The sequence below is a fragment of the Pectinophora gossypiella genome, chromosome 9, assembly GCF_024362695.1.
Source record: "Pectinophora gossypiella chromosome 9, ilPecGoss1.1, whole genome shotgun sequence".
Classification (NCBI taxonomy): domain Eukaryota; kingdom Metazoa; phylum Arthropoda; class Insecta; order Lepidoptera; family Gelechiidae; genus Pectinophora; species Pectinophora gossypiella.
This window is the reverse complement of record NC_065412.1, coordinates 11,189,778-11,204,377: the sequence shown is the minus strand read 5'-3', so window position 1 is coordinate 11,204,377 and position 14,600 is coordinate 11,189,778. Positions and strand designations below refer to the sequence as shown.

Sequence of the window (14,600 nt, the reverse complement as noted above, 5' to 3'; positions counted from 1 at the left end):
AAAATATTTGTAAAACATTAAATGGTATGGAAGTTTTGATCATGATGTCATATGTATTTAACTTTAAGGCCATAGTATACTTAACAAGACAGCTGTTAGTAAATCTAGCTAGTTAATAGCTTTTTCTATAATAAATACGAGTATCAAACAACCATGAATGCTAGCAATACAGCTGTCTTTATACCATAAAGACAGACAACAACGCTATGGAAAATATGTCGTTTTTTCTTGCCAGAAACAACAATTGAAAGCGAATATGAATAGTTTCATATGAATACTTCAGTCCCAAACATAGTGTGAGATAGCGTGGGTTGCTATCGTAGGCAACCAGTCAGGTATGTTTCTTGTGGTTGTGACATTATAAACCTAGCCACCTTCAGTTAGTTTTGTTTTTAAACAACTGTTCTGTATATTTTTTTTATATTAATATACATATACGTTCTCTTTTCTCTAGATTACTGCTATTTATTTACTACAATTTGTATATAAGTCATTTTTCATTACAACTAATCAATATTTAACTGCCTCTTCTGTGTTTCCTGCTACACTTAACAGTTTTTAAAACTATTATAACAAACCGTTACATTATTTTAAATTGTTTATTTAAATGTCTGGAATTGATAAACCGTGTTTACATTGTAGACTTGTTTTGTGGTTTTGAAAATCCCATAGGTACAAATATAAAACATGCTATACCACATATGGCGTAAATCATACGTAATACTATGAGTAAGAGGATGATGCTAAAGTACAGTTTTATAACTGTAGCTGATCTTAACTTAGGAGAAGTCAGTCACTCAGTTGCTGACTCAAACTATAAAATATAGTATACGTAGTAGAGTGAGTGTATATTCATGATAAAATTCTAACTAAACTCAAATTCAACATACATACATACATACATAAACTCACGCCCGTAATCCCTAATGGGGTGGGCAGAGCCACAAGTAATCAAAGACAACTTGCAGCCACTGTTGATACGAATTCCAAAGATGGATATGATGAACCTTATGGTGATAAGGGATCAGCCTATCGCCCATAACATTAGTCCATCATGTTAGAGGACACAAATTCAACGTGTGAATAAATAGGTCATCTATCATCAGTCTACATTTCAAGGTTGGCAATACTAGTTGCCTAAACACCTCATTAGTTAACACTAGTGATAATAATACCTAGGATTGGAAAATCTACACTGTAAGCACCAAATTAAACCTATTTTTTAGTTGATCGAAAGATAAGTACGGATACTTTCACTGCATGACCCGAAAAGGATACTGGTCTTGTCTTGATGATTAATATTCAAAAGTGAAGAGAAGGTCGTGAGACAACAACATATGCAGATGTGGGTGGAGTTGATAAAAACACAAAACAAACCGTTGCTGAGGTATTATTTTTCACTTTCATTTTGTTGCAAAGTATTTGCTTCATCTTCGAAGATAGTGAATGTCATAAGAGGTAAATTTAAAAAAAAACACGCTGAAATCCCCTGTCCAGCTAGAGAATCAACTACGGGTGTGGGTTCTTCTAAATCAGTAAACGGTTCTCCTAATTCAGTATCACGTCAAGATCACATGCGAGGCAATTTCAGTGACCTCATTACAATAACGACTAGCGCGACGGATCGGCGTCTGCGCACTCCAGCTGCTACGGATGTTAGGCGCCTAGAAACATAAGAATATATTTTATGTATACCAGTTACTATTGAATCATTGGATGATTATTGTATTTTATGTACGTACAGCTTGTAGTAGGTGCTTGTAAATCCTATCAAAAAATAATAATACCTAATGTTTGGTGTTATATTATTTTTTATTCTAATAACGTCATTTGTCGTATAATGAAAACAATTAAGCCTCACAGCCTTTAAAACGTACTCATTTATTATTGACATCAATCTTGTTCGAGTTAGTTGTATTACGTAAATCAAATTGCAAATATGCACCTAGTGAAACTGGCGAAGTAGCGTTAGATACGCATGTCAACAAAAAAAACTTTAAAGCACGTGTTCTAAACAATAACCACACAAAATCACGTGACAAATAAAAATAAATGGTCTATTCTTTTTAAGTACACCTTAAGAAACGTGACACAAAGAAGATCACACATAAATCACATCTAAAATCACATTCTATAGTCTAAAAGTAGACTTTGTAAAAACACGTGAATATCTTGAAACAATAGAATTATAATCTCAAGTAAAGGTAAGAAATACGTATTATTAACAAAATTTAATGTCACATAAATATTTGCGGTGCATTCACACAACAAGCAACATGTGTAATATTTGAGAATTCTTTGGCCTCTGCCTATACTTACCAATATGAATGATCTTTTCTATCTTTACTTTGATTTGTTGTATGTTTGTAAGAATTGCTAATTTAGGTATGAATTTCTAAAAAAATCACGATATTAGTCATCACAACGTATACTATGGTGTAAATGTATAGTAAACCGTATCATTCCAGGAAGGCGATTGATTCACTGTCTGGTAACCTCATTTGTATTTTTTGCGTATGCTGTGAGTCAAAACAGCATGTTTAGGTTTCATCGGAACTGAAACATTACACAATACTTAGTTATTAAGATCAAAAAGTACAAGTCCAGCTTTTTGTTTAATAAATGAGTTCATTTGATTTTGTCGTGTAGCAATGCTCATATATTTATTTAAATATTATATTCACAGTTCTTTCCAATGTTCTGTCTAATGTGGTATCCTATTGTTATTATCTATGTTAGCATTATTTCTAGGAACCTGTTGCCGTGTTTATAATTTTGTTCTAAGCAATCAGTGCATGACTTGTCCTCCGTAACTCAGTTACGTTACTTGCGCTTGCGTCGCTTGCTTTCGTAATCTGCGTGTTTTTCTTGTAAATTTCTTGTAAATATTGGATATTGTGTATGATGCGATCACTCTGACGAATTTATTATTTTGGGTTAGGACCATCTTAATTTGTTTTGGACTGTTTATATTATGTTGCAAAAATATATTTATTTTTTTTGCAATCGTCGCGTGACTTAAAACTGATAAGCCATTTTTACTACCAAACGACTACTTTATCTGCATGATTACAAAATGAAATGCCTGACATAACTAGATAATGAGTTAGTACCATAAAACTATAAAAAAATATAAGTTACAGCTATTCAATGTTTACGACAGATAGATAGCCATGACACTCTTACTTTCTTTACTGTCACTCACTTTCTAATCCTATCTAACTTTCTTGATTTGGGTCCTCTAAATAATCCAACATAATTGGCTGTAAAAATATCGGGGTGTCATTTTTTGGCAACTTAATTGAATGATCACAATTTGCCTTGTATAGTATAGTACTGCAAGGCCTTTAAGCCAAAATAAAATTGGTAAGTATAACAAAAAACTACCACATAAAATGTAATGCCCAAGATACCGATAGTTACTAAAAATAGTTGAATCAAATAGATACTACAAAAGAGTTGAACTAAGTAACCAGTATGTAGGTATATTGAATAGAGACAGATGAAGAAAGAGACCTTCAAAATCAAGTTAAAATGAAGTACGAAAATGAAACGTATGCAATTCGATTAAAGAAACTGTGTCAAAGGGCCGACCAAACGACACCCACTCGATGGATGTCAAGTTCAGTTTGTATTGAGGACAAGCTAAGTTGCAACAACGCGTATTAGTCATCGCTTATGAAATGTTTGGGTTCCTTTCAATGATTCTAATTGCATGGCATTTAGGTACCAGCAACAGCTGCGGACATGCTGTACAGCTGCTTCAAGGCTCAGCGTGGTTGAACTATGGAATATTTTCAAACTAACTAAAGCGAATTGAATTCTCTTCGTTAGATAAATTCAATGTGGGAATAGAATACCTAGACATATTTATTTAGTGAGTTTTAACGACTAAAAAGTATTATTTTCAGTGTTTGCAGATTACCCTAACTCCTACAAAACAAAGTCAAGAATACAAGTACCTGATGAATCTCAAAATATTTACGTATGGAAGATGATTTTTGTTTTTTGACAAAAGACGCAAATCAATATAAGAATTATCAGATGAGAGTTCCCAGTTTAAGTGTAAGAAATAGTCTCAATGAAGCGATAGTTACTGAAACGGAAGTATACAATAGACAGGAAAAACATGCCAGTTGTCGCAACTGCAAATAAGTATGGATCAATGAAGATTGTGGAAAAACTTTTGAACTGGAGCATCCATAGCGCATACACCATAGATTACATAATAGTGCTCATACACACAAAGTAGTGGCATAACACAGATAAATGTGTTCAATTGTTCCTTGCTATAAATCAAGTAAAGACGACGATTGTCAAATTATGTGTTTGTGGCATCAAACTAAATCAACAACCTAGCATTGGGTTTGAGTACATATAACTGTTTTTTTATGACATTAAGTGATCATGACGTACAGCATTTAGAATGGATTTCAATATTTTGACTCAATACACATTTGCCTACATTTTGCAACTGATGATAAATGATTCTCTAGCAATTTCCCATTGTAGTATCGCATTGTTTTCTATCTAATGTTCTTTTGCGTATTGAAACGCGACTCGACCCTCAGAATTCTGCAATCGGTGTACGTACTGAATGATGGTGTGAGGAAGCATAGTACATAATTACTGACCATAAAGTATGCCAAGGCGATACCGCATAGTATGTTCAGGGTACTGTGAGTTTAAACCGACCATCTGACTGAGGACGACGAGCGAGAAACGACGGCTGGGAGAGCAGTAGTTGTTTCGAATGAAAGCAGTAAGTTTGTTGAATAGATGGTATAAATTTTCCCGTTCTATTTATTAAACTACGTGTTTCCACGAAGTCCAAAGATCGGGAGTATATATAGGATGATAGATGGTTATCATTATATAATAGTCAACCAACATGATGATTGATTACTCTGTCCTTCTTTGTATACTGATATAAAACCTTTTTATTTTTGCGTTCTCCTTGGTGGAGTACTTTGTGTTTACTTATATTATTAATATAAAGATTCATCATCAGTTTATCGTTCACCACTCTCCAGCAGTGGGACGGTTAATGTAGTCTCGCAATCTGTCAAATCTGTCCAATCTAAATACAACCTTAGGTGAGGTGATTTAAAGATTTATTTGATTCAATAACATTCGTTTTGTAGGTCGATTGGTAACCAATAGAGTCACATGGCTATGTCTCGTGTGATGATTGACTTCAGCAGTTATTAAACTGAATTATTTTGAACTTAGAGTTATTGAATATGGGGTTAAAATGTTCAACTACATAAGTACCACTATAAAATTACAATGCAATATTATTCATAATAATAAGATAGGTACGTATATGAATAAGTATTCAATATTACAAAGTAGTTATAAAGAAACTATGGAAAATAATAACACATCTTGGAATTTATACTTATGTACATTAAACTTCTTGAGCAGAAGTGCAAGTATGATATCACAAAGTACTACATAAGTAAATACGCAACGTGTGCCAATATGAGTGTAGGTGAATTTTATAATTCAACATAATATAAAACTTTTTATCGAATTGTAGGTTCCTATGAGTGTTATGGCCGTCGTCAAATGCCATCTCGCCGAAAACAACAGACGTATTCTAAAAGAATTCAAAATTTCAAATAAGTAATATCTGCCAGTATCACACATTATAGCACAGCATGTGTGTATAATATAATTTATTTTCGCCTAGACCTAAGCCACGCAATTTAATCCATCGTCATGGTCCTTTCACAAGAAACGACCGCGCTAAATTCAAGCCAAACCGGGTTTGTCGCTTTTTCTATTACCCTTATTTCACACAATGCGTGAATCATACCAGTCTAAGTTCCCTGAACTCCGATAGTAGATTAGTGATGCACCGTTTACAAAGTACGCGCGGGTGCGGAAGCGGGCGCGATATTTAGCCCTTATTCTTCTATTGCACCTACACATAATATTACTTACTTAGACTGTAAAGCCTCGTTTATGGAAATGCAGTGCGATACAAACAAACATATGGCGATGTTTACAAGCGTTCATGCGGAGGTGATGTTTCGTATGCGTCGTCGCTCAAAGATCCGCATTGTGCCGTGTCTCTGTAACATGTACCTATGTGTAAATCCACGCCTATAGTCATTAATATAGTGAACAAAGACACAAATAATTCTGTTTTTTTTTATTGGACACAAGTTGATTCAGAAGCTACGATTTGAGTTGGTATGAAGTCCTTGGACGGCAAATGATGAACCGTATGGTGAAATGCTAGCAACGCAGCACTACTAAGAGTTTAACCAAACCGCGCCCGCGCATTCAGTGTGGGTGGTCGGTAAAGTAGTTCACCTAACTGTGGAGTGTTTGGTATTCGGGTGACATGATATTAGAGTGTACGATAAAGCTGCCCCGCTTTTCCTAGAATTGCCACAGGTGGCGCTAAATTAGTATTTAATGGGGTCTTACTATCACAAAATAATGTTTAGTTGGAAATGTTGTAGTACTTACCATTCGTACATAGGATTACTTAATCTGTAGGTAATTTCCACTCGATTCGGAGACGTTTCTCCCATAAGGATAAGAAAATAACTTACTAAGTAAATTTTGTCATCATACACAAATAATGTCATGCATGATTTCATTTAGTTTATAAACAGACGCGTATGACCACTGCGATAAACAGATAAGAGGGATAAAATCGTCTAATAAAGCTGATGATACGCAACTGATTTATGGGTTCGTTTCAAAATATAGGCATTACAAACACGATTACATAAACATAAAAGTGATGTAAGTAAGTATTATTATTTTATTATTATTGTTATTTGTATGTCATCTCCATACCTCGAGCCTACGAAGTCCCGGACTTTTGAAAGGCGTGTGTGTGGCTGAAGCCAACACGTAAACGCCCCTTAAGACAATTTAATCTAAATATGGTGTGACACCAACCGGTGATTATCCCTGTATGCACTATGGGAGTGCACCCAAAGACAATCCTCAGTTCGAGTAGGGCTGTTGCAGATTATAGAGACAAAGGAAACTGGGCTATTGGGTTGGGGCAATATATTATTGTGATTATTACAAATGTAATAGAAGTCTATGTTTTGAACCGTCAAATAGTGTTTTTGTGCGCATATTTATTTATATTTCTATTTGGGGCGGAAGGCAAGAGGAGACCGCTTGCGCCGCTTAGCCGCTTCTTTCCCCTAAAAAAGTAGCATGAAGAATGCTACAAAAAAAAACCCCCTCACACAACACACCGAGAAGAGCGTAGCTCTTAAATTAATGATGATCTATTTGTATGAAGTCATGGTGCTACTAGCATGTGCTGTTTCATTATCTAAAAGTTTTCGAAATTTCGAAATTAGTTATGTTCCAGAATAGCACCTTGTTTTTAACTTTATCGCAATTCAATAAAGTTCTAGAAACCTTTTTCATTAAACGTTATAGATAACTTTCCCATGCAAACGATCAGGCGCAGTTTGGTTAATCTAAATATTACACATTTTAGTAATCTTTATCCTCAATATCTAGATAGTGATGACGTAAAGAGGTTAGGCAAACGCAATTTTTAACGATAACTTTATCTCGCAAATCAGTAGAGTCAGGTTTTAGAACTAAATTGATTACTAACTCATGTGTGAGGAATAATCTGGCACTTTAATAAAAATGTGCGCAGTTTTTATGCCACAGTTTTTTTGTTTAGGTTAGATTAATTTTAGTAAAATTATGTTATCATGTCTGTTTCAATACTACTGGACCATAAATTGCATCAAGTCTATGTTTTGAAAGGCTTTGTCTTCACTAGTTGGTTTCTGGCGATTCGCCACTTGGCCAGATGACTCTTATATTACCAGGTTACATCTAGTGTGCAAAAAAACGAAATATCTGTCTCGGTGTTAAAATATTTGCTTGAATACAAAAACAATCATCAATCATCACTGCTGGCTATTTGAAACAAACCTTAAATTAATATCACTCATTAGTGAATATTTTATTGCAATTGTTAAAAACTAACAAACAGATGCAAAAGCGCCATTAACATTAGCATAAAATTATAAACAGTGAGGAAAAAATCAATAAAAAATATTATATTTAAATAATGTGGGTTTTTGAAAATGCTAAGTTATTATCCGGCCCTGTGGGTGTGGTGGTTTATGTTTTCCTGTTACCCGCAAATAAACAGACAGAAAATAATTCAACTTATTTTCCTCGACATTATACCTACTTTCAGTTAGTTACAGTTTTTCAGCGTATCTTTTTGATTATTATTCCAATCACTCTTCTATATCAGAAACGTCGTATGGAGTTTTAAATTACATTAACGTTGGAGGAAGGCTTTGAAATTCTTATAAATGTCGGCGTTAGGTTACAGAATAGATCGACTCCGGCGCATCGTCACTTAATTACTATTACGCCATTGTGAAACTGTGGATAAAGGTGAACCTATACCAAATAAACAATACTACTGCTGAAACTTGTAGACCAAGAAGCGCAAACGCTGCCATTGATAGAAATGAAATTTTTGTCTAAGGGTGGTATTAATAAACCAATCTCAGCTGAGTACATACTACCCCTCAAGACCATGCTCAAGTCCCTGTTTTTATATAAGAACTGTCACATTGATATGCACTTGAGAGCAGTCTTAAAGCTGAAATTAGTTTATTAATACCACCCTAAGAGAGTGAGAACTAAACATTAATGTTATAGAAGCCCCAGGATAAACTATTTAGTAATCTGTGACCAAGTAGTGCTATAGTTCGGTAATAAAAACAAACGCATGAATCACGATCACGTTTCAGTTAACGTTATTATATAAATTGAATATGAAGCACTCATTAGAAATTGTGATTCACAACTATTATCATGCACTTCTGATCATGAACATGGTGCTCCTCATGCTAGTAATAGTGGAAAAGTTTGTATTTCCATCATAACGTCACCTTACAATGAAAACATCGTAAGCGCCTATTTTCAAAACCTCATTCTTATGTGATTTTCTTCTACAAAACCTCGATTTCTTTCATTAATTTAATTCCAAGTATTGAGACCATAATTTTTATCTGGATTGAACCAAGTTGTCGATTGCGAAGTTTTGTTAACAAAAACCACATTAAATGTGATTTTTCAAAAAGGTGTTTACAAGGTTTTGACTTTAAGGTGACGATAAGTAACATTGCGAAATCTGTTCGTTGAGTTTATTATCAATCAAAATAAGAACTGCTTTGAAAACTACTTCCGATCTATCATACCTAGATAAGTTAAGGTAACTAAGTATGCTGATATCAGTAAGTACATATAAGCCAAATACCTATAGTAGGAGATTCTTTCTACGCATTGCTATCAATCTTGTTGTTTGTCTATCTGTCATCTACATACCACATTTTAGCACGCTCTATATTATCTTCAATAAAAGGATAGTTTGATTACCCACTACTGGTAGGAATTCTAAAACACTTTATTTATCACCATCTTTCTGTAGTTAATTTTTTTTTCATTTCGTTGTTTCTATCACCTGTCCTATAGAAAACATGTCGATACACCTTGCATACTCAAACAAAGCACATTATTTTGAGTGTAACATCTTGAACATCCCAACCCACGATGGAACCAAATCTGTTTCACTTGAACGCACATGCTTCTATAAAACTTTTACCTGCACGGCCTGCCCTGCGTGTCCCACAGTGGAATGTCGAGTTACTTACCTGAAAATAACACAAAAACATAATTAGATCGTGATTATATAATCAGTAACAGTTTTTATAAATCCAAAGAAAGTATCGAAACAAAGTGATATTACGTATATCTGTAGGATAGAATAATATCAGATAGTATTTTGTACTTTGTTGGACTTTGATCATGTTTTTCTATTTAGCCCTATATCTTATATACATCTGAGTTAAAGCACGTCACACAACCGAACTTACGCCACTGATTTATATTCTATGGCATGTTCAATTTTAATTTTACAATAAGTACGTAATTACTTATATTGATAGATTTGGTAAAGAAAATAAGTAATTGGGTGCGAAGGAATGTGATTTGGGGGCTTAAAATGTGCACATCGAAGCAATTCATCTAAAAAAAGCAATAATGCTATTTGACATTTGTTTGCATTGCGCACTCACTTAATTGCAATATTGCTTTTGTAGATGAATTGCTTCGATGTAGCCTGTTTAACCCCCCTGAACAGAATACGTATAGATACTTATTGTATTGGTAGATAAATAATGATTTACTTATGAATATTTTTGAAAATAATAACGTTGCCTATTGTAGGTCCCAACATTTTTTTATATTTCGATTCGAATGACCATTTTTCTAACCTAACCTAACCTAACTTACGCGCTGATAATCGGCCTCACGTGAAACAACAACAACAATCGACTGCACTTTGTACTATTGGACTTGGATAGCAGAGTAATGGAAACTAAACGCAATTACTATGAAAACCTTACAAGGAGATCGTTACTATCGCCGGCACGAGTCTTGTATGTGGCGTACACGTGACGTTTTCGTGGTGCCTATAACTACCTACATACATTATGGAATGGTCCCATTATCAGTATATGGAGTTCAGAGGCAAAGTGTGATTATTTTTTTTGTTTCTAACTTTGTCCTCTTATTTAAAAAAATATAATTCAAATTCAATTTAATCAAGCGATCGATTAATCGATACAAATACCTTAGGCCACATTAAGACTGTATCTACAAAATTTAGCTCTTTAACAAATGTTATAATTATATTTAACAAATAAGTAGCGATTGATAGTCAAGTCTTCAATTTGAAATACAGCCTAACAGATTTTTATCATCAATTTTAAAGTTTTTCTAGCATTCCTAAACAATCTGTGTTCAGGGGCTATGTTTTTTTATCTTTTCATTTTGCAATTATTATTTCAACTTTCTCTTATGCCTTCTTAATATATTGTGCACTGTATTGTTCTGCATGGTATCAAATCTTAATAACTAGTACTAAGATTCCGAACTCGGGACTTAAAAATGTATCATCTATAATATTCCTCAATTCTAATTGTTAACTTTATACAATTTCAATGATAAAGATCTTTTGATATTTAATACGTGCTGATCTTAAATGACCCTATTTTGCAAGTCTGTAATTAACTAGAGTTCAGATAACAAATAACTACCTACGGAGGGTACGTAATGTGTGGATAGATATTGGACAATGTCAAGTTGGTAATTGATATTGAAACAAGTGATAATTTACTAGACATATTTCTTGAAATTATACGGTCAGAAACCATCGATATTCAAGTTTGTTTTCATAATAATGATTGGATCTTAAATGATTCCAATCATGTACCCAACGGCAAAGGAAAACTCAGTGAAGAAACCCTCATACCTGAGGAATGTGTTTCAATCGCTATGTGATTTTTATCTGTAATTGGGATAGTTTGCTCTGCAGACTGGAGGAACTGGCAGATGCTTCAGTAAATAAAACCGGACCGGATTCACGTCAGGTAAGCGGACTCAATATTTTTTTTCATGGTACAGGTAACATTTGTTCTGTGGCGACAAGTAATTTAATGTGCAAATCACACGCGCCTAGAAAGCTATCAAGAAAATGTAGGTTATCGTGTTAAAGCTCTACCAATAGCAGAATAAATAGGTCCCACACAGTGTAATTAAACCCTATACACATTTGTGTAGGCATCTTATATTAACAGCTAACGTTAAACCGCACATTGAAGAGAACATAATCCCTTAGTAAACTTTTACGACATGTCCGGGATAATAAACAGATTAACGCATTCTTTGGTTTTGTTCAGTGGCGGCCCTAGCATAATATTTAGATGTTGCGAGACCTCACAGTGGCTAAATATACATAATTGAATCTTTTAAAAATGTCGTTTAAAGCCTTCCATTAAATGTATGAGTTTTATGTGGCTGCTAAGAGGTCTTATTCATAGAGCAGGTGTGCCCAATCCAGTTACTCCCCTGTAAATCCAGGGCTACCAACCAGTGTGGTCCCGTCTTGGCTGATTTTGGTGCCCCCCTAAAACGGCGCCCGGTGCGATAGCACCGTTTACATCGCCCTACGGCCGCCAATGGTTTTCTTTGCTAGTCCAGTAGAGAAGTGACATAGACCACATGATAGGAAGTTTGTTGTGAATCACGATTTATTTTTATCAGAATAAGTAGGCTGACAGATTAGACGTTGCACTTCCTATCAAGATACGGTAAGGAGGTAATTATTTTTAGCACGACAAGGTGACAGATAACATTCAAGGGACTTCCCGAGTCATTAGGAAATCTAAGTAAACATATCAGATGTAACGTAATTGATTGTTTTTTTTATATCAAGATAGTGGTGGATTTAGCTAACTAGAAACAGAAAGAGGTGTACTAGTCGAAAGATAAAAGTAACAAGGTAAATGTACTAGACAAAACAATAGTAGGTACATCAAATAAATCATACTTTCACAATTTAAACAAGGTGTAAGAAAACTTTACATATACCACGATAACTATAGATATACTTGGTAATAGAGTCTTAAAATAGATTGATGATCCATATTGTATGGCGAACAAGTTATCTAATCAGCCATAGATCGTGTGGTACTTACTGATTTAAGTAGTCATCGTTACATGGGTCATGTCAGGAGCCTTTAGCGGGTCATTAATAACTCTGACTACAGGGTTGCTGAAGTTGGTCTACTTCACAGCCCCCACGATAGAATATTAGATCGTGTTTAGCACAATGTTATGGTTAACTTTCTGACAATCACGGATTGCTAAATAGCAGCATTTTATGTGCTTTATTCTCTCTCAGTCCATCAGCCATGTACAATTTTATATGTGCATCATGAAAGTAAATTTGTTCTTATCTATTTTTAAGTTGAAGTATATTTACTGGTATTAGCTTTTAAGTATTTTTCAACTGTTGTTACTACACCTTTATGTACCTAAAAATACATTTCTTGGTGTAACTAAATATAATATTTCTTCTGCGTTGTGTCAATGGCATAAAAAAAAAAAAATTAAAATTTCTTTATTTCAGATAACAATGATCCATAATTGTCGGCGCTGCAGTAGCTCCGGCGTGGGGTTATTGTTTGTTGTGTTGTAGATGTTTAGCAGATAGGATTGCTTCAATGAAACCTTCGTCTTGAGGGGGATTGTTTATTGTCTTGATAATGGTACATTTTGTGTTGTGCGCGTACGCGATAGTTACATTGTTACGTGCGTGACGCGGAGATAGATCGTAGCGTAGAGAGTGAATTGAAAGAAGACCGGGACCGGGACCGGAACTTCATCGGTGTTGCCGTTTTTCAGTATTATGGTGCGTTCACGTTGGCGTGAACATACTCGGGGCCCGGTTATGGGAGCAGCGGGCAGAGGCGCGTAAGGGCTCGTCGCACGCAGCCTCTCGTTGTATTGATGTCCGCCACACGAGCTATGCCGTCTGCACCGGGGTATAGTTGCTTGATTCGTCCGAGACGCCAGCACAGCGGGGGCACGTTGTCTTCTTGGATGATAACGAGATCTCCGATTTTCAAATTGTTATGATTTTCTTTCCATTTTGTCCTTAGTTGGAGCTCAGCGATATAATCGTGCTGCCATCTTCTCCAGAATGACTGACGTAGCATTTCCAACCTCTTGTACCGTGATTGTATGGTGCGCGACGTGTCTTCGGGTATTGCAGGTGATGGTAGTGACGTCATCGGCCGGCCAATCAAGAAGTGACCTGGGGTGAGAGGAAGGAAATCTTGAGGGGAGGAAGATAGAGGATAGAGGGGACGGCTGTTCATTGTAGCCTCAACCTGCGCGAATAGCGTAGTCAACTCTTCGAAGGTTAAGTTAGCGAGCCCCAATACGCGTTTAATATGATGCTTAGCTGACTTAATGCCAGCTTCCGCTAACCCAGAGAAATGAGGAGCATAGGCAGGATGGAAATTGAATTTGATACCTTCATTCGCTGCAAAATCGGACAGATTGTTCACGTTATCATTAATGAATTTATTGATTTCTTTGGCGGCGGCTACGAAATTCCTGCCGTTATCAGAAAACACTTCCAGTGGCTTACCTCGCCGCGATATAAAGCGCCTAAAAGATAGAATGAATGCCTCCATGGAGAGATCGCTAACTGCCTCCAAATGTACGCATTTGTAGCGGAAACAAATGAACATTTTGTAGTGCGAGCGCCGCGCCCCTTCTTGTTGAGTATTGTAAATGGACCCGCATAGTCCATGCCTATGGTTTGGAAGGCCGGTGCAGGTGTGACGCGCTGCGCGGGCAGGTGGGCCATGCGCGGCGCCAGCGGCGCGGGCCGCAGGCGGCGGCACGCCACGCAGGCGCGCGCCACGGCGCGAGCTAGGCGACGCCCACTGGTGGGCCACACGTACTCCCGGACCGTGCTCAGCATGAGGGCCGGCCCGGCGTGCAGCAGGCGGAGGTGCTCGTACTGGAAGATTAATTTAGTGAGATGGTGATTGGAGTCTAGGATGGCAGGATGCTTTTTAGTAAAGCTGTAAGTAGAAGAATCGAGCCTACCACCCACTCGCATGACTCCCTCTTTATCTAAAAAAGGCGTGAGGGATAGAAGATTGTTTTTAGAACTTATAGATTGCTGATTAGATAGAGTAGAATATTCCTTAGGA

At 36.1% G+C, this 14,600-nt stretch overlaps 2 protein-coding genes across 5 annotated transcripts in view; both read right to left on the bottom strand.

Moving 5' to 3' along the window:
• The window catches only part of LOC126369717 (uncharacterized), a 259,915-nt gene that overhangs the window by 35,267 nt on the left and 210,048 nt on the right, over window positions 1-14,600 (bottom strand). The gene's annotated exons all lie outside the window — the stretch shown is intronic.
• Window positions 13,176-14,105, bottom strand: LOC126369706 (uncharacterized). Its single transcript, XM_050014275.1, has one exon. It carries the CDS (start codon window positions 14,070-14,072, stop codon window positions 13,320-13,322), a length of 753 nt encoding a protein of 250 aa, XP_049870232.1. The 5' UTR covers window positions 14,073-14,105; the 3' UTR covers window positions 13,176-13,319.